Source organism: Semicossyphus pulcher, unplaced genomic scaffold, assembly GCF_022749685.1.
Source record: "Semicossyphus pulcher isolate SPU_LCO1_2020_fin unplaced genomic scaffold, fSemPul1.0.p SCAF_23, whole genome shotgun sequence".
Taxonomy (NCBI): domain Eukaryota; kingdom Metazoa; phylum Chordata; class Actinopteri; order Labriformes; family Labridae; genus Semicossyphus; species Semicossyphus pulcher.
Genome location: NW_027211697.1, coordinates 8,306,594 through 8,326,239, shown reverse-complemented (window position 1 = coordinate 8,326,239; position 19,646 = coordinate 8,306,594). Strand labels below are relative to the sequence as shown.

The following is a 19,646-nucleotide window of genomic DNA, read 5'->3' as shown; positions in this document are numbered from 1 at the left end:
TTAAGAGCTCGGGCTCGGTCAAGATATGAGCGTGCAGAAATGGATGTCGTCACTCATTGCTGGCGGTCTCCTGGGCGCCACGTTCCGGGGAGCGCCGGCTTGAGCCTCAACTGTTTTGAACGAAGCACCGGTACCATGTTAAATACAAGCCTTACTTTCTTTCCCGTACTTGCTCGACCACTCACTCAACCGACCAGTGAGTTACAAGTTACAAAGAGAGATGCGTTCAGGTCCAGTTGGGAAAAACTCAAACTTGATCTTTTAATAGAGCGGAGGGTAAGAACTAGGCCTGTGATGTACCTTCTCAATAATTGTTGATTTATGTTTTGAAGTAGTACCTTCTGTCTTTTAATTAGCTCACCCTACTCGTTAGTAAAACTGATTCTGGTTGCTTTAACATACAGTGATTAAATTGATCTATGTGTCATAGCAATCCTTCTGAATTTGAGGTCCAGGATTTTTATGATCAGACATCATTATTATTATTATTAAATCATTAATATCATCACACAGCGACGTGAAAATTGGAGACAAAAAAAAAAGTCTTCATAAAACAAATAATCTTTAGAATAATAGATTAATCGACTTAATGAAAAAATAATAGTTAAATCGATAAAAGAATAATAATTAGGCGCAGCCCCACTGCACTCCCTCTTGAGTGATATTGCTAAAATAAGCTAAACTAAATACTACTGCCTATAGGAGTTACCCAATTAACTAAGCAAAGAAATCCAAGGGATCAGATTGTAGCTTTTGAGCAATAATGATGAAAATGGAGGCAATTCTGAAGCAGTGTGTGACTGATTGGTCCAGGTTGCCGAGTGCATGAAATGTACCAGGTTAAATGAACCATAGGTAAAAGTGCCATAAAATATGACTACTAAACCTGTGTGATCTATAAGGAAATATCATGTAGTGTCTCCCCAGAGAGCAACAAGATTTAAATGGAACAGGAAAGGGTTAATAACTTTCCAGAAGGCAGCGAAATCAATCGTAGGCCGCAACTTAAACTCTCATAAGAAAGTATGTCCCCTGAGAGCATCTTTGATTACTGCAGCACAAACACTCCCTTTGACAACATATCTGCCTTTCCCTGTCGCCGAAAGCATAAATGCCGAATCCCAAGCACTGTGATTGATTTGACAAACTCGGCAGAAACATAGAAGGAGAGAGCAGGCAGTAAAGAAATCTCAAATGATGGCGAGACGGGTAAAAAAAAAAGACGGTGGGATTAAGGGCAGTGTCTGTTTGCAGCCGCTGAGCAATCTTTTAAAAGATCTGGGGTGTTTTTCCTCTCTCCGCTATTAGCGACAAAGTCTCCAACGAATCGCAGCGTGAGGTTCAAAGTGAAGAAGGCTCGACATGAAAGAGGAACAGATTTTCTTCTAGGGCAAATTAGGCAGACAGCAAGAGCAAGAGCTAGGGAGGCAAGCGGTGAAGTGATGGGGGGGGAAGCCCCTTGAGAATAAAGTAATAACAAGTGATACCTCAATGCAAGAGAAAAGATGTGATCATGCACCATTTTAAGCCTTAGAGATGGTGCTGTCGAGCAGAGCCATTTGCACTTGAGTGTAGGCAGCGCGAAAAGCTGCAGAGTCATGCAGCTACCTGTTGAGGTATGGAGATTCAAGGAGGGGCCGACTGAAAACCAAACAGAGCTCTTTGACTGCGTGTGTTATTTGATCCAGCCTGTTGGCCCTTAGAAACCGGGGTCAGTGCAGGTCTCCAAACATAGTGTAGTCAGGTACAGGGTGAGTTTAGCTCCGTGCACACACACGCTAGGACAAAATGATTGCTTATACTAGATGATCATTGCACTTCCACAACCGAATCGCACTCTTTTCCACTGTAGAATTAAACTCCAAATTACTTCAGGGACGTTTGCATAAAGCAGATTTGCATACATCACAATACCAAATCCCCCCAAAAAGTCGCCTTACTGGTTTGATCACACTTTCACATTAGCACAGCACTTACCGCGGTGCTTTGTGTCGTTGCATGCCAGCCTAACCTTTGCAGAACGTAAATGCATCAATTATTCTCACAAGTGCGTCCTGGAGTGTAAGCGTGCGTGCTTATGCAAGTAAAACAACCGTGCAGCATTGTCCATCCCTGTATCCAAGCTCACCTTCAGCACATGTCACCGCAATGAGCGAATGAAGGGCAACGTGAATGCGCGCGTAAATGTAGAGCGTGGGGGCCACTGGCTTCCCATAATGCAGTGCGTGCCTCCGAAATAGAGCAGGAGAAGGCAAGGACCCCTGGGATGGTGGCACAGAGCTAAGAAAAGAGCTCCTCTGCTCTCATTTAAACAGGGACAGGTGCTGGAGGAGGAGAGAGGTAGGCCAGACCAAAGAGCGAGAGAGAGAGACGGAGAGGGGAAACAGCAAGAGAGTGATGTGCATGTGTGTTTACAGTGTGTGTACTCGTGGGCGCTTATTCAAATACAGCATGTCAGAGTTAACATTTCACCCCGCCACCGCTAACCTCCGCTCTTGACAACAGGCACGCCGTTTAGCCTTTTACACGGCATCCGTTTACCAGCACAAATTTGATGCTTATGTCCCACATCCATTAACCTAAAAAAGACAATTATGCTACATCAGTTTGCAGCCTCATTTTCCCCGTGTGAACCTTTTTTTTTTCTCGGGTAATTACTGAGAGGACTGTGAAGTGTTCTATTTTTCCCTCCCCAGCAGCAACCTAAGCAATGCACCCGTTTAGTACAGTTTAATACAACCCCCCTTTTTTTCCCTCCAATGCATGTAATTTCCCTAAAGACATCTCTTTGTGCTGAAGCATACATGTCCAGTATTATTATAATTAGAAAGGTTACAGACGTTGAGATGAGGGTAGAGGGATATTTGATTTCCTCTGACCGGGGAGGTTGAACTGTAAGCACTTCACATTCCTGTCCAGGTACTTAAAAACAGAGTAATCCTCCAAACGGCACAAGAGGGAGTTCACTTCTAATTGTTTTCCAAACCAGGATTTGCCTCTGCAAGTGTAAAGCCCACTACAGCATATCCATGCTCTTTACATGCTCAGTTTGTGGCCAGACTTTGACACTAATCCCTCAAACTTGCAGCAGTGAAATATTAGCCATGTGGGACAGTGTAGTGGAACACACCCAGCCGAAAGAGACACAGAGCAGCTCTTAACTCTACTTCACCTGAGGACTCTAAAAGCACAGGCCGACCGTACTGGAGAGTTGTAAACAGCCCCCGTTGCCAGAAAGCTATTTTCTGCAGTATCCGGAACTAGATAATCTCTTTAGTGTAATGTCATGTCAGTGCATTAGATTCAAGTGGGGAAAAGGTCACATATATAAGGAGCAGGATTTATAAACCAACTTTACATCTTGTTTTGGAGCAAAATACTGTTTGAACATCGACAGAAATAAACCTTTTTTAATCTGTTCAAATTCAACATTTTCAGGAAGCTAAAAGGCCGTGCCCTGTGCTGAGATGGGTGGTGTTCCTTAGCAGATTGAATGCCATTCTGTCCTATCAGTTACCTGCACTATGGTTCTTCTCTTTGCCAAATAAAGGCAGTCAGCTGTGCAAAATGGATAATCAAACTACGCAAGAAGCAATCTCGGAACCCATCGGCGTGGCGTGTCCGGTTTAGCCAGCGGTTAGCGCTAAACGACTTCCAGTCAAGACTTCCTTTTCTGCATGCTGCATTGTTTACAGTCCAGTTAGCAACTTGTGTTCAGATCAAAAGTGAAGCGGATTTCACCCCTCTAGATATGTCAGGAAAATAAATGGCGTCATTTCTTGGTTCATTAAATCCCCCGTTCATCTGTTTGTGGTGAGTCTCAGTTTCACTGTAAATAGTAAGTTAGACAGAGGCTGCACTCTGGCTAACTTCTGTGGTATGAACCCGAAAAACCCATTTTGTTGTGATTGACTTTAATTAACGGGTCCAAAATTAGCTGAAATTACATCATTATGCAGATTAGTAAAAAGTCAAAACGTCCTCACGAGGAGAAGAAAACTACTTTTAAATTGCTCGTTTGTTGATCGGAGGTCAGATAGATCATTTCTGATGCATTCAAGGAAGTTGGGAAATGTAAACACTGAACAGCTTTCGTGACACAACGTCAGGCAAATTTGTCTCAAGTTGAATTTTAGATCTAGAACGGATTATTAGCTGAACTTGTCTGTTTGTAGAGATTAATAAGAAGCTAAATCGTCATCAGATAGCGCTGATGGGAGCCGGGATGTCATTATGCTATCTTTTGCTCTCCACACAGGCTGCTTTTCCTGCATACGCCACGGTCTGCTGACACATGATTGGTCAATATTACTCAGACTAGAAGTGTAGTACAAACAGAAACCAGAACACTTGCCATCCCTAAAATCCATGTCCCTGCCTGAGATTATGCGAGAAGTAATGTTACAAAGCGTTTTGGATTCAAAACCATATATTTTTAATATGAAGGATAAGACTGTTTGCTGACTTTTAAATGCGGCTGACCAACAGAAACATACATTTTTCACATGCAAGGCAGCAGAGGTGTCACAGTCATTATTGTGTGACATGCTTAGGATTAGTTACCTGGGTGGCATTAAAATGTATTAAAAAATGATGCGTTCAGAGTACTGGATCTCAGTGCTGCATTCGGCACAGTTGACCACAACATATTACTCAATTAACTGGAGAACTGGATGGGACTTTCTGGCACAGTACTAAACTGGCTAGATCTAACTTAAAGGGCAGGGACTACTTTGTGTCTACAGGTAACTTTACATCTCAGCAGACATGTGGAATTCCCCAAGGCTCCATTCTGGAGCCTCTTCTGTTTAGCTGCCATGGGCTTAGATCATGGAAAACAACAGATAAGTTACCATAAATACACAGATCTACATTACAATGTCACCAAGGGATCATGGCCCATAGCTAACGCTTTGTAAAAAACAAGGATAAATCTACTGTCGGGATGATGACAAGTCAAAACAGAGGATTTTAAGAGGAGTTAAAACCTGTAAGCTGTATTTGGCTTCAGGTCTGGTTGTAAATAAGAAGCCTTTTAGTTCAGAGGGATATAAACACAATGAAGCAGAGCTGGTCGGTTAAGATAATCGTAAATCTATCCAGCCCTGCGAACTCTACATTTCTTGCATTTCCCTAGAAGGGTTGGAAAGCCACACATGTCACTGAGGCAATAAGTGCTCACTCCTTCTTTATGACGAGTTATAAAAGAAGAGGAGGATGGTAGAAAACAGAGGGAGAGAAGGAAAAGAGAGGAAGGGAGGGCAGGAAGGTGTGTGTTTAAGTGTGTGTGTGCATGCATGTGTGTGTGTGGGTGGCAAAGTGACAGGCGATGATTAGCCCAACCAGAGGAGGATATGTGGGAGGGAACGTGTGGGAGTAGTGGGGATGGTGAGAGAGAGAGAGTGAGTCTGTCTCTTTAGGCAGAGATATACACAAGTGGATTAAAAGAGCACTCTTACTGTATAAACAGAACTAGCAGGAGATTTATGCAGAAAAATGCACACAACCATGTAAGTACAAAAGGCATGAACACATGCCTGCATACACATGGGAACATAATGTCTTCTAAAGGGTGTAGTGTGCATGTTGATTTGTTTATAATAAAAACAGAAATTGAGGGAGTTATTTTATCACAATCCCCTTTTTAAGCATCGTATTTATGTGTGTTTGTGTGTAAAGAAAGAAGGAAAAAAAGGGGGAGGAGGACGGAAGAAAGAGATGGAGAACAGCTGCCGACTCTTAGGTGTGTAGGTGGGACCATTTGCAACCCGTCTCTTACCGAGCCTCCGAGGAATTAACAAACAGGCTTTAAAGAGGTGAGGGAGGACTCATGGAAGAATATGAAAGCAAATATATAGAGGCAACAGAGAAAAAGCAGATATATTTTTTAAAGAAAATCAGCAACTCAATAACATTAACGTGATGCTAACTTATCACGTGACTTAGAGAGTTAGTCCGAACATGATAGTTTGACGCGTCAGTTTTCACGTCCATCTCTATCAGTTATGTTGTTTCTGTAGCACAGCATGGGTGGAGTAAAAATTCCTAATTAGAGCCTGATAGATTGAGAGACACAAAGTATAAATCTCCTGAAGACTTTAAGGAGCAATTCTCCCCTGGAAAAAGCCACTGTCAGTCAAAGCTGGAGTTCTCTGTAATCGACAGAAGCAATAATATTTGAAATTGGCGCCATAGCTGTGGAGAAAGTTGGACAAACAGCTCGTGGTTTCGCCCAGTCTACATTCCTACAACACCCAGCTTGCATTGCGCCCCTCCCTCTGAAAGGAACGGCCCAGCGAGAGATCGTTTGCTAGTCAAGGACATAGATCGCTGCAGGCAATGGGTCAGAGCGGGACAGAATCCAAAATACGACGAGAATATACCGGTGGATCATCTACAAAATCTTCAGGTCTGCAGTCTACATTTCAAACCTGATGATATTGAACCAGACATGACATCAGAGGCGGGCGTCCTAGATTGAGGAAGTGTAGTTTAGCGAGCTCCCTGGCCTCCGCCAGATGACGCGTTTTACGTAGTCTGGCGGATGTTTTCCCGAGCCCATTGGAGAAGCGGATAGCGTCCTCCAAAGGCACAGAGAGAAATTGTATATTTTTCTATCATAATGGTATTAGCTGCCCTTAATAGCATGATAGGACTGAGGTTGAAAATCGGCACACTGGCCCTTTAATATCCCATTTGTGAGGAAAAAAAGTTGCTGAAAATAGAATAAAACACAAATTCACTGCTGGGGGAAATTACTTATTTATTATTATTTTATAAAGAAGCTATTTAAATTCTGTAATTGGTAGCATATTGTTAGAAAAACAAGATAAGGGAGAAGATTAATTGTGTTATTAACCTCAGCACACGAGCTGTGGTTTGTTCCGCATCCCTCCAGCGCTCTGTTTTCCTCCAATCTGTGGGTACTTTTGCTCTACCACCAGACAAACAGGAAACTCTGAGCTTCGGGTCTCACTCCTGCACACGATTTGACAGGAGGTCACGGCAGTGGCACTGACCTTCAGGGTGGGGACTCGAAAAAAGTCAAAAGCAGCCAGGTGGCTGGAAAATAAAACAACGCCAATCCCACCCTTGGGAACCAAAGAGGTATGCAGGGGGGGGAGGATGTTGGGTGTTGCTGGATCATCGCACTGCAGAAGGCTGATGAACATCAGGGGCATACATCTAAAGCAACCTTTTCTTTCTCTACGTAAAACTGCACAGAGCGACTCAGTCTCCATGAACTCAGAATGATAAAATCCAGACAGATAGAAAGACTCTTTTCACCAGCAGAATGAGTCATTTCAAACATCCAGTGTCTTGCACATCTTCCTCCAGGCAGGACTTTTGAAAAAGGAATCAGTTTTCAGCTTCCTCATATATCGCTCTGACAAAAGGGGCTTGTAAATTGATATATTCCACACACACACACGCATACTATACGTACACAGACTCCAAAATAGGCATTGTTACATCTTTCATGAATATGTCTAACAAGAGGAAGGTGTCGACGTCCTAAAATAATACAGAATTCCTTGCACAAGTTGCTTCCAGTTCAGGTGAGGATATCTGGCTGGGAAAAGCCCACTACTGTAAGTGAGGCTCGGTTTCACAGGGAGGGAAGTTTGGAATCACTGGAAAACCTCACAGAAGCTACGCGATAGAGAGATAGAGGGAAGAGAGAGAGTGAGAGAGAGAGAGGGCCGCTTTCTGAATTAAACATCCTGCGAGCACTTTCATGTCAGTCCCGGTTGGCTGGGCTGGAGGAAACCCAAACTGGATCTTTGCTCGGCAGTAACAAAGGCTCCGTCAAATCAACAGCTACTTTTACGCAGATCAAGCAGGCGAAAGCACAATCAGTACAGAGGGAATCTTTTCAAACAGGAGCTGATTTCCCAGGGGCTGCCGACTGCAAACACAGACACCGATCACCCAGGAAACTACCCACTACGAGAGGACCAGGTGTTGCTTCTCCAATTGACCCCTATGTTTGTAACACACATCACATAAAAGGCCTGATTCCTGGCGTAGGGATACATGTTTACACACAGAATCAATACATATCATCGTACTGGAAAACTCCATCCATGCATATAAAAAAGCTCCTCCAAAATCAATCCTCAGATCGGATGAAAAACATGCTACCTTCATCTGTACCGCTGTAAATAAATAATGTTCAGCTCCACCTCTCTGTGCTCGCGGCACTGCATTCATTACTGTAACCCACTTCTATCTGTGATGGCATTCCTCTGACAGAAGGAGGCTCTTAATTTGAAAAAAAATAGTTATTTCCTCCTGGATATTCCAACGGAAAAACTACTCAAGGGACTTTAGATGACGTTTGCGTGAAGAGTATAAAGAGCTGTTGCTGCTGTTAAAAGCCGATGTCAGTCCATCACCAAGACAGAAAAACAGATCTCGTCAGGTGTTTTTAAGATACTTACCCAAATCTTTGGATCCTTGACTCTCGCTGGCAAGTTCCCCCATTCTGACCAGAGCGTCGAAGTAGCCTTTGGCAGCAAACGTCACATCTAGAGAGACAAGTGAGAACAAAAAGACATTAACCAACTTCTCTTAACCTTAGTGTCTCAGCTTTATGCAAACACAGTTGTCAGAAGTCTGGCCGTTGATGCAGAAACATTTGCACCCTTTCACACCCTTTCCCTCTGGCTCTGCTTTTTCCTCACATTCTTTTCAAGTAGTGATTCACAGCTTCTCACCATCAGAAAATAAAGCAGCGCTGATGTTTGCTACGTAATTACTCAGCAGCATCTTGCTGGCATTTTGCATGCTTAATTGCAAGGAGGAAATTCTTTTCCGACACATAATCTGAGCTCGATGGGGAATCCAGTCAGGCACGAAAAAATGTTTTCTGTTATGTTTTGTTACTGGCAAAGTGTCATATTGACAAGTGAGTCTATCATCTCCCTGAGGTGTGTGAGCGTTACGTTGAATATTTAGAGGGATTTTCTCGACAGACTGCATTCATTAAAGCATTAAAGCAATAATCTGGAAGATTTTCATTTAAATAAATGTCTGTTAAGTCACTGTCTATCGCCGAATGAGGTAACACAATGGTGATTTGCATTTGCAGTATTACAGACTGGGTGTCAGTGTCAACTTTCATGGGAAAAAAATCACAAGCGGCGCACAGTTAGTGACGCGTTTTCCATCAGCCAGCAGTGGTTGGTCTGCCAGAGAGGGTAGGCGGAGCTAAGCGGCTGCTTTTCCGCTCTCTGCACGTCTTGCGAGTAAACAGTAATCTACTATGGCTGAATAAACAAAGAAAAGATGGATGACTACAGATACAACTTCAAAAAGAAGTGAAAATCAGATGAAGGCAAACAGTCGAAACAGGCAAATCCAAATCTTTGGATTTCTGGGAAGTGTGCTCCCACAATTCCCGTTTATCGCCATTGGTGCCGCCAAAGGGAACAGAACTGAGATCTTCAAGATTACAACTTTAAATGTTTCTATTGCTCCATTTATGAGCGATGAGTCAGACCTACTTCATCCTTACGTGTGTTAAAGCTTATGTCTGCTCTTTCATTCCATTTTTGGGACATTTTTCATTCCTGTTCTCCTTTCGATCTCTGACCAAATGGACCTCTATAATTCAATATTTGCCGGCCAAGGAAATAGCAATGTCACGCTGTTAACCACATGCTGTTAGCCACCACTGGCCTTTTCCCTTCCTCCATTCCATTTCATCCTTTCTGTCAATATCTCTGAACAGCAGGGTGACGCAGGAACTTGGGGAGGCTTTTGATTGTCAAATCATTCACCTGTATAGACATGGCTACAGCCTGCTGGTGTGTCCCCCCCCCTCTGCAACATGGGAGGTCCAGTGGTTGAAGGTGTGCGGTATTGTGACTGACACTGCAGTGCGACTTTTCAGGGGGAGAGGAGGTAAGTGAAAGGAGTCATTTAGGGCTCGGTCGATGATTTGAAACGTCAGTCGAGAAGTCCCTGAGTAGAATTGCATTTTGCCAGTCGTACATTTCTTTACTGTCATTGTACATGGCGATGCAGGAGCAACTGCATGGCAGGCTGCAAACTTTAAAGATTCTCATATTGGCCATTCAGTGCTCATTGTTTATGAGGTTTTACCAAGAGCTGAATAATCCTGTCCTCTCCAAAACAAACCAACCATGTGACAGCCGGGGCGGCTGTGGCTCAGTGGTAGAGTCAGTCGTCTCTCAATCGAAAGGTTGGTGATTCAATCCCTACATGTGTCCTTGGGCAATACGCTGAACCCTGAATTGCTCCCGGTGGCATAGCCATCGGGTATGAATGGAACGTGGAGATTGGCACTTAGGCCTTTGCCATCAGTGTGTGAATGTGTGTGTGAAAGGGTGAAAGTAACATAGTGTAAAAGCAGCTTTGAGTGGTCGGAAGACTAGAAAAGCGCTATATCAGTACAGTCCATTTCCATTTACCATTAAAACCAGTAACCAAATGTGTCTCTGATGCCCTTTGGTGGCATCAGGATACAAAGAGGGTCTATCCTGAGTTGCTGCTAGCTTGTTTCTAAGTGCACCACTTGTTTTTAGGTTACGGTTTCTGCTGCATTTCATCTCCTCTCTCTTCCCTGCATTTCCTATCTATCTTCAGCTTTATCATCAAATAAAACCTGAAAGCTCCCCCAAAAAATATTTTCTCTTTCTTGGGTCTGCAAGCCAATCTCCAGCTGTCCAGCTCGTAGCTGGCCTTCAGGAAAACTCTGACAATTGCAAGTCTTTATGGTGAATAAATGCATTAGGACTGTCACTTTTCCCAAACATCAAGTTTGAACGAATTCCATATCGCCTTGAATTTGTTCAAATTATATCGAACACTAACGTCAAGTTAAGTCTCCCCTGTGCTTTCTGACTACGGCATCTGTGAGCACGAAAAGGCTAACAACTTTCCTCCATTGGTTTGTAGCAGGCAGCGTATAATCGCTATCTGTTGGAATACAAGGCACGCAGCTGTGGCTCAGTGGTAGAGTCGGTCGTCTCTCAATTGGAAGGTTGGGGATTCAATCCCTGACTGCTACAGTCTACATGTCGAAGTGTCCTTGGGCAAGATACTGAACCCCAAATTGCTCCCGGAGGCATAGCCATCGGGTATGAATCGGTGTAGATCACTTAGGCCTTTGCCATCAGTGTGTGAATTTGTGAATGTGCCGTAGTGTATAAGCAGCTTTGAGTGGTCAGAAGACTAGAAAAGCGCTATATAAGTCAATTTACCATTTACTTTAAACGTGGTAGCATTCTGGGACTCTGGGACTGGAAAAGCAGACTACTAATTTGTTCGTGTTCAAGCGTTATCTGCTGTGCTTCAATATTGAATTCGATCACGTCATTACAGTTAGTACAAACCAGGTTCGAAAAGTGACAGCCCTAAAACGCATAGGCTAATTTAGTGGTTTTTGTGGCACTGAACTAAAAAAACATGAATGAATGTTCAAAGCTTCGTATTGAACGGCTAACTCCGATTCCGAGTTGGTTACATCCCAAGAGTCGTTCGCTCTATAATTGATGAAAGCTGTACTAATTTATCTCTAATTGCCTTCGTAATCTAATTGGCTTACCTAACTGCTGAAGTAATCTGTTTTTTTCACTAATAGCCAAGTGAGTTCAAGGGTCAATTAATCAGATGTCACATGCATGCGCAGATTTGTGCACAACAACCCATCTCATGTACAAACAAAATGCTTGACCTTTGCTCTACATCGTGAGCATACAAAAAAGCAATCTGTGGGGTTAATCCTTATCGGCAGCCAGACCTCCTCTTCTCTTGCTGACTAAATAAAGATCAAGAGTACTCCTGGTTTCGCAGATCAATATCCACCTCAGACCCTATTATTTCAACTGCAGCTGTGCTGGCCAACGAAAGGTCGCGCAGGGCAGAGTCTGCTTCAAGCGATATCTGCCCGACTGCCATACAGCCTGCCGATCAGTCCATCTCCAGTGAGTAATGGCCGCTGTTTTTTGGAGGAGAATTCAGCAGCGGTCGAGGTGACAGATGGGTCCTGTACCTGCGAAGAGCTGCCAGGTGAGAGACACATTTACAACAATAGCCTGGCAGGGGCAGGCTAATTCCAGGAGACAGATGCAGCCCTGCGATAGAGGAAGTCTCTCAGGCTGGAGGCCTCACAGCTCTGCTCCGAGACTGAGGGACATATTCTAATGCTAATCCCAATTACAGCTGAGTCAAAGGCAGAAGACGGTATGCGGTTCTTCCGGCTCCTCTCGCTGGGGGAACACCCGAGAACTGAGAGCGGAGCCTCCAGAGCATCATGGCTGATTTCTCTTTATTATGCCAAACAGACCTCCTGCCTGCCTTGATGTGGAAAAATGTGCGTCTGTTCATACGAGTTTGCAGTAGGGGGGTTGTGCGAGTAGAATGGGGCGAGCTACAGCAGATTTTCAAAGCGATCTCCAAGCAACAGACACTTTGTTCTTGCTGATGCCGCTGCTGCTGCTGCTGTAGTGTTTGTGTGTGCAGCTGAAGGGTGTCTGAGTAGATAAGCTGGATCTATACAGATACTCTACTTCTGTCTAATGAAATGTGTGGTGAGGGGCTCACAGAGACAGACGGAGAGGATTACCGGATCTCTGATTGCAAGGCGGGCAGACACTTGGTACGGGAGGGGCTCGTCTCAGAGCTACTGATCCATCACTCATCCTTCACTCCAGAGGAGAGGAGGAGGAACCGCGCATCTCTTAATCAGGACAACGATCATTTCCTGTACCTACACTGCCCTCATCATGCTGTCGGGGGACTTGTGTAACAAGTTCGAGGCTGGGTTTCGTAGGCAAGTGGAGGCACTCAGTGTGCATCTATTGCTTTTACACTCACCAAAGGCCAAGAGATACATGCCCAAACACAGGTCTAACAGGCCTACCCATAGAGTCCTTTCTGGTATTTTCTGGTGTTGAATAATTTCCGTGATTGCACCATATGGGCGGAAATGTGTCCTCTCATCCCATGCCCCCGCAAATCACAGCCTCTAAGTCCCTTTGGTCTGGCCAATCCTGCAAAGAGGGTCTTTAATGGCTCAAGAAGTCCCTACCAGTCTGTCTCCTACCTACACCAAGGCCAGGATTAGTTACTGTGTGTCGGGGGAAAGAGGCACAGGTTGGGTAGAGGGGGGGGGAGAAACCCCGCTAATAGCTGGATTAGTTGGACTGAGGGGATTTGGCCTTGTGTTAAGGTTGAGGGGCGTTTAGGGGGAAAGTTTTGGGAAGCGTTCCCACTTCCAAAAGAAAAAAGTAACCTTCAAAAGCACGGTGCTTTGGATGTTTGAAAGCCTCTGGAAATTTGTCTTGAAAGAGTAAAAATTCATATGAAATCAAAGCTGAGAGTCTCATTAAGCATTTATATAAAATCTGTTAGAAAACCTAGCTCAGTAAACAGATCATTTTGCTGCTTTGACCGTTCTACCGACTGTGTAGGCCTAGCAGATCACGTGCTTATCGCCATCAGCCGGGCTCCACCCACAACAACCGTGCATGTGATAATCAGCGTGGTCTAACTTTATATGTCTGAGTCAGAATCAGAGGAGGAAGCATGAGCATGCTATCTGAACATTATTGAATCACTGCACAGTTAGTACAAAATGCTTTGCATTCAATATCACAGTTAGGAGATAGCATGCACAAGCAACATGTGATGTCCCACGAGCCCTTTTTACACTGCGGTTCCGCCTCAGCGCCGTAATGAAGCTCCGCCATCATGCAGCCTTCGCCATTTTACATTGAACTAAGCAATGTTGGCGTAAAGCCGCCCCAGTGTGTGTTTTTTCATAGCGTTCCAGCGTTGAACAGGCGCAAGGTGTAAACAAACAGCGCGTGCTTCAAATACACACACATGCACTGTTCCGCCCTGCCCTACACAAACACCGTTTCGCTTCTGTTACTACCTCCGATGCCCGCTCAGAGGCGGAACGACTCGCCCCATCGTTCCACCTCCATGCATGTTACATAGAAGACAGAAAGTAACAGAGGCGTAATAATCCCGCCTCGAACTGGTAGTGTATAAGGGGCTTATTTGTTCTGAAAGCAATGAATGCAAAGCTAAATGATGGCTCTGTAGCGTTAGCTGGTGCCATATTATTACGGAAGTGAACTCCCTCCACTGCTACACAACATGCCCTGCCAAACAGAGATAATCAACAGCCCACACTAACTAACAAACCCAAACTCCCTCTGCCAAAAAAATAGGCCGTGACCATCAGTAATCACCTGCGGATGCAGCTCGCACTGGATGCAAACAGATGAAAAAGCTGCAGTGTTACTATTCTTTTGATTTTTCAAGGAATATAATTTTTGGAATTAATTCAAACATTATATCAGAACAGTTTGAAGAAACTTAAAAGCCAATAATTCCAGATTGGATCTGGAATTATTTTTAGCACTTTTTAGATGTTTACTATTACACACAGTCGACTGTGAATTCTGTAGTCACTTTTATTTGTGAATTTGACTGAAAGCTTTCCTCACCTCTGCATCAGGTAAGAAATGTTTTCGGTTTCCCTGAATACACATCCACTACAGCACAGTAAGGCCTGTTAGAAAGAGAGAGTGCTGGCTTGGCCGTGTGCCTCAAGCTCACAGAAAATAAATGAGAAGAAAAAAAGGACTTACTGGCAAGGGCCTTCTCATAGTTCTTCCCCATGGCAACAAAGTTCCGTAAGCAGGGGTTGAACTGCTCCATGATGGTCTGAAAGAGAAAACAAGAGATGGATGTGAGGTTCGCTTATCAGTACAGTCGGGTCAAGGGCAGAGAAGAAAGGAAGACTTACACCTTGCTCGACTCAATATCTCCTGCACTTTCTGCCTCGCTTTATCTCTCGGACACACATACACACACCTCCTCCTCCGGCTGAGCAGAAAAATCTGTCTTCTAAACAGCCATCGACAGTCTTTGGACACACTCGGTGCTTGTATTTGAATGGTAATGAGGGCAGGAATGAGTTCCTCCTCCTACGTCCTGCCCTCTTACAGTGAGAAACGGACCGGGTGGGATGAGGCGAGAGAGGCTGGGGGTTGAGGATGATGGCGGCGGAGGAGTGGGCGATGTACTCGTGGAGTTAAAACGAAGTGAGTGTGAAATCTGCATCGACAGGGATGCACAAAGTTACCCTGGAGCATTAGATGATGGACATAGAGGCTCATTATGGCTGCTACAGAACACATTAGTCAAAGTTATCTGTGTAATGTAAATGTAGGTAGCAGATTCATGCTGCTGTTGTTGCTGTAACTAGTTTGTTTAAGCAAGAAAAGTTGGTATATGAAATATATACATATATATTTATACAATAAACTCCACTTTATTAGAACAGATTTTTTGTCATGGCAGCAGAAACACTGCGTTACTATAGCGATTCAGTATCACACTCCGCTGCAGGCAGAGTCGGTGTAAACGCAGAGACTGCATGATGCCTGACATCTTCCACCGCCATCGCTTCCTCCACCTCTCCTCCTCCTCCCACCTCTGCTCCTTCCTCCTCCTCTGCTCCTCCAGGGCTCCCTCCAATTAGCCGGTCCCCAGTCAGCTAGTCAGGAACAGCCAGGGGGACACAGAGACAACCACAACAGTGCTGCAGCAGCAGTCCCTACACAGGCCATCAATACTGCAGGAGAACACTTAATAATCCACATCTCGCCTGGATCTGCGTCGTGGCAGAATAATATGGCAAGGTGCCACCAGTGTCAACCTGAAACAACCCCGGCAGCTCATCCTGGAAATCATATGCCTCTTATCTTCAGTCACACTTCAGCGTTTTTGCTTTTGCATTCATCTTACTGGCTGGCTTTTGTTTTTAATGAGAGCCGAGGTTTGGACAGGACGGTATGTGTGTAAAAGTGTGTGTGTTTAAGTGCATGTATGTATCTGTGCGCCCCATCGGGAGTCGTAGTTCAAGTTGCGCGAGTGCAGCACAACCCACCTACAGTAGATGTACCAATGAGGCAGACAGTAACCAGCTACACTTTCAAAACAAACAGTAATTATTTCACCACACCTCAACATAATTGTAGTAGATTACAAATAATCTGTAGTCAGTCGCTGCCAATAACTTCTGTAAAAGACGCCGCTTGTTTAATCTGATTAGAGAAGCCCAGGGCTGCAGTGGTAAGCACAGTCGCCTCACAGCTAGAAGGTTCCTGGTTCGAATCCCGGTTCGGACGTAGGGGGCCTTTCTGTGTGGAGTTTGCCTGTGCGTGGCTTCCCTCCGGGTCAGAGTTTAAGACCAAGAGTTATTCTGACAGGCTTTGCATAGCCATATATGCCTAATTAATTCATTAATTTAGACATTAATTAATACATAAGACAGCATCCTAAATATGTGTCTTTGCATTTCATTACTGCTGAATAAAATAACTTAACAATAAGCTACATGAAGAAGCCAAAAAAAGAAGAGGCGGGGCTTCATTGAACAGAACCGCTCCGCTGCTTCAGCAAAGTTGAAACCATCCAACCCACTGGGACAACTTGTAAATTCCACACGGGAATTGTGCTGGCAATTTTTGCCAGCTTTGCCCAGTCGGAGTAGATTCCCCCCCCCCGAAATCCCAGATGATCATTTCACAGGCCGTGTGAAATTTCAACCCGCCGTAGCCACGCAAGCGCCATCGTCATCGGCGCTGCATCTCGAGATGCAAATGATAAGTCGCACTGCGCCGTCTCCGCCTGTCCATCTCTCCACGTTTTAACAGTGAAATAAAAGATGTAAGTTTATATTCAAGTTCTCTTGGCAACATGTCTTTTAATTAACACAATAGCCTTTTTAATTGTTTAATTATTTGGCATATTTTCCCACCGGACATTTGGGCTGTTGATATCTTTATCTGCCGGACAACTACACGTGATACCTGAAAAAAGCCGGTAGATACTGGCTAACCCAAACACCTGCACCGGGTACTCCCACAGTCCAAAGACATGCTTGTTAGGTTGACTGGTGACTCTAAATTGCCTGTAGGTGTGAATGTGAGTGTGAAAGGTTGTCTGTCTCTATGTGTCACTATGATTGACTGGCGATCAGTCCAGGATGTACCCTGAACAGGATAAGCAGTAAAATATGCATGAAATATTAAAGCCTTAAAGTCTGTCCTCCTGTCAGCCAATGTGGCAAAAAAATAAAAATCAGTAACAACAGGGAGCTAACAGACAGGTACAGTGTTATCAGGCCTTCACGGCAATTTGCCGGCTGAACTCTGAGGTCACCATCCTCCCTGTTAAGTAACTCCGCTGCTGATAACTGGCCCTCAAGCTAAATGGACTCACAGCAAGTCTGCGAATCAACTCAAAACACAGTGAGACTGTGAAAGAAACTTCTTTTTCTAACTGTAGTTTAAAAAGAAAAAGGAGAGCTTATTAATGCCTCTTGAATCCACAGCTGAATCCTTTCTACAGAGGGCACCGTGTCAGCTTCCTGTTTTACATAAACACATTGAAAAGAAGTGAGCATTAAACTACAGTAACTCATGTTTAAAGCAGCTGGCTGTGTTAGTCTAATACAGCAGAAGGGTAGCGGCATAATTGGGGGAGAATCCCATCTTCACGCACACGCACACACACACAGCGCTCGTATAAAAAGGTATCCCCGCTCCCGCCGCCTCTGGGAAGATGAAAGACTCGTCCCTCAGGAGCTCGCAAAGGGAATGTTTATTCCTAAATGTTTCTTCGCTCTGCCTCATTCCGACATTAAAGTGCGTCTCGTTGATGAGGCCGGGGTCACGGGAATGCGTGCGAATCACACACGTGCACACAATCGCGCACGTGCTCGTGCGTACACCCACATTAATGCAAGGCGTTATAATAAAGAGAGGTGGTGTTTCGAAGCGGTGGGAGGATTACATAACAAAGCCGGGCCTGGTGCGGCATCATTACAGGCACACTCTCCCACTGAGGAGGCCAAAGGTAGCTGACACAGGCACGGCCGCCTTTCTTACACGCACTCACGCTGACCTACTGACCCTGAATAAACTGAAAATACAGGAAGAAACTTTACATAAAGAATTCTATGATTAACCAGGGATTATATAAGAGACATACATTATGGTGACGTGCAGCTAAGGGTGAAGAAGTGACGTAGTTTCTTTATTCATCTCTTCCTATTGTTGCTAAATTTGTCATCCCAGTTCTCTTGTACTACATTGTCACCCTAATTGTGGCGGCTAATTGGGAAATGGGGCCAGGAGACACTTGGAGTTGTGTGACACGAAGAGAGAGAGAGAGCACTTAAGGAAGTATGAGTGGAGAATTGTAAGGAAGGAATATTCTAACAAGCAAAAGGTAGATAATAACATCGTGTATATCCCCGCTTCTTTGTATCATCTTTCAATTAAAGTCATAATAAAGTCAGAAATATGTCACGGCTGAAGCGTAATCTTCCCAGAGACGGAGAAGCTGTCCTTTTTTTGCGCCCGCCTGCCTGCGAGAGGACGGAATTAATCCATTATCAGCACTCGGGGTGGAAATTAAAGCAGACAATTAAAGGAGGGCAGAGGAATGTCTCCTGAAAAATGAATCAAATCTGCCCGACACCCGTTTGTGCCGTGAGGTGACACAGGAAGAATGTGGAGACGGCGGGGGCACATGCATAAAGGCTGCAGATAAGGGAAAAAACATTATTAAGAGGATTTTAATGATTTCTCTCTGCCTGCGCCTCGACCAAATGACTTCTTCCTCGGAAGTAGCAGTTGTAACAAGCTAGATGTGTATGAAACAGAATGTCGATCCAAACCATGGGATATGCAGCTATCTCTGCTCAATCTGCTCTGCCACACACGCACACACACACACGATCAGTAATGACATGCAAAGGGGGTAATTTCAAAGTAACACCAGCTGATTAGAACCAGGGGGAATCGCGCGCAATCAGAAGCCAGGATGCCATCATCTGTTCCTTCTCGCCCTCCCCTCGTTCCTTCCTCCTCTTCTGCCAAGCAACCGGCAGCAGGCCTGAAAATGCCCGGGATCACATGAAGCCACCAATTACTATTTGTGAGGACGGTGAGGACATCTCGTGTGGTGACAGGTAGCAGAGGGAGCCCAGCCTAATGATGTAATCAGGGAGGGATGTTAAGGAACAGGGTAATGTGCGGATGGACTTATGACAACTGCACAGTAAGACTTTTTTTTTTCCCCTAATAAGGAGCTGTGTGCGTTTACGATTGGTCTCTGTCAGCAGGTGGACAGCTAAGACCCTTAGCATAAACTAATTACATGGCCAAGAGAAAATAGCCAGGTTGAAGGGCAATCCCCTGTCTGGGAGAGCCCACTGAACCATGAGGAGTGAGGACGGATGGAGACGAGACACGTCGGGATCTGGATGCCTTACCATCTCGGCTGAACAGTTTCCTTGGGGAAACCCTGTGTCGCCTCTGATAGTGCACTCTAGTCGGCTAAATCTAACAAAAAAATAAAATGTAATGGTTAGCTCTGCTCAATTATAAAGCTAGTGGCATTACTTAGGGTTAGGTACGGACCACCAATGGCATTGGGGCTGGTTGCTGCAGAGGTGTCAGTTCCTTTCCTCTGTCGAGGTGTCCTTGAGCAATTGGGCACCGAATTCCCCAACTCCTTGGGGCGCATGTCCACAGGGTTCTATGTGTGTAATTCGGGCCTATGTGTGCATAGCATGTTTGTACAAA

The 19,646-nt window shown here is 44.7% G+C and overlaps 1 protein-coding gene across 6 annotated transcripts in view; it reads right to left on the bottom strand.

Annotated features, from left to right (window-relative positions):
* LOC138602863 (BAR/IMD domain-containing adapter protein 2-like) overlaps positions 1-19,646 on the bottom strand; it is a 65,565-nt gene that overhangs the window by 33,621 nt on the left and 12,298 nt on the right. For all 6 annotated transcript variants that reach the window (XM_069674464.1, XM_069674465.1, XM_069674468.1 and 3 more), the window contains exons 2-3: positions 14,634-14,709; positions 8,445-8,531 (exon numbers count right to left, since the gene is read on the bottom strand). In XM_069674464.1, the coding sequence (XP_069530565.1) occupies positions 8,445-8,531; positions 14,634-14,709 (163 nt within the window). The remainder of the gene's footprint in view (positions 1-8,444; positions 8,532-14,633; positions 14,710-19,646) is intronic.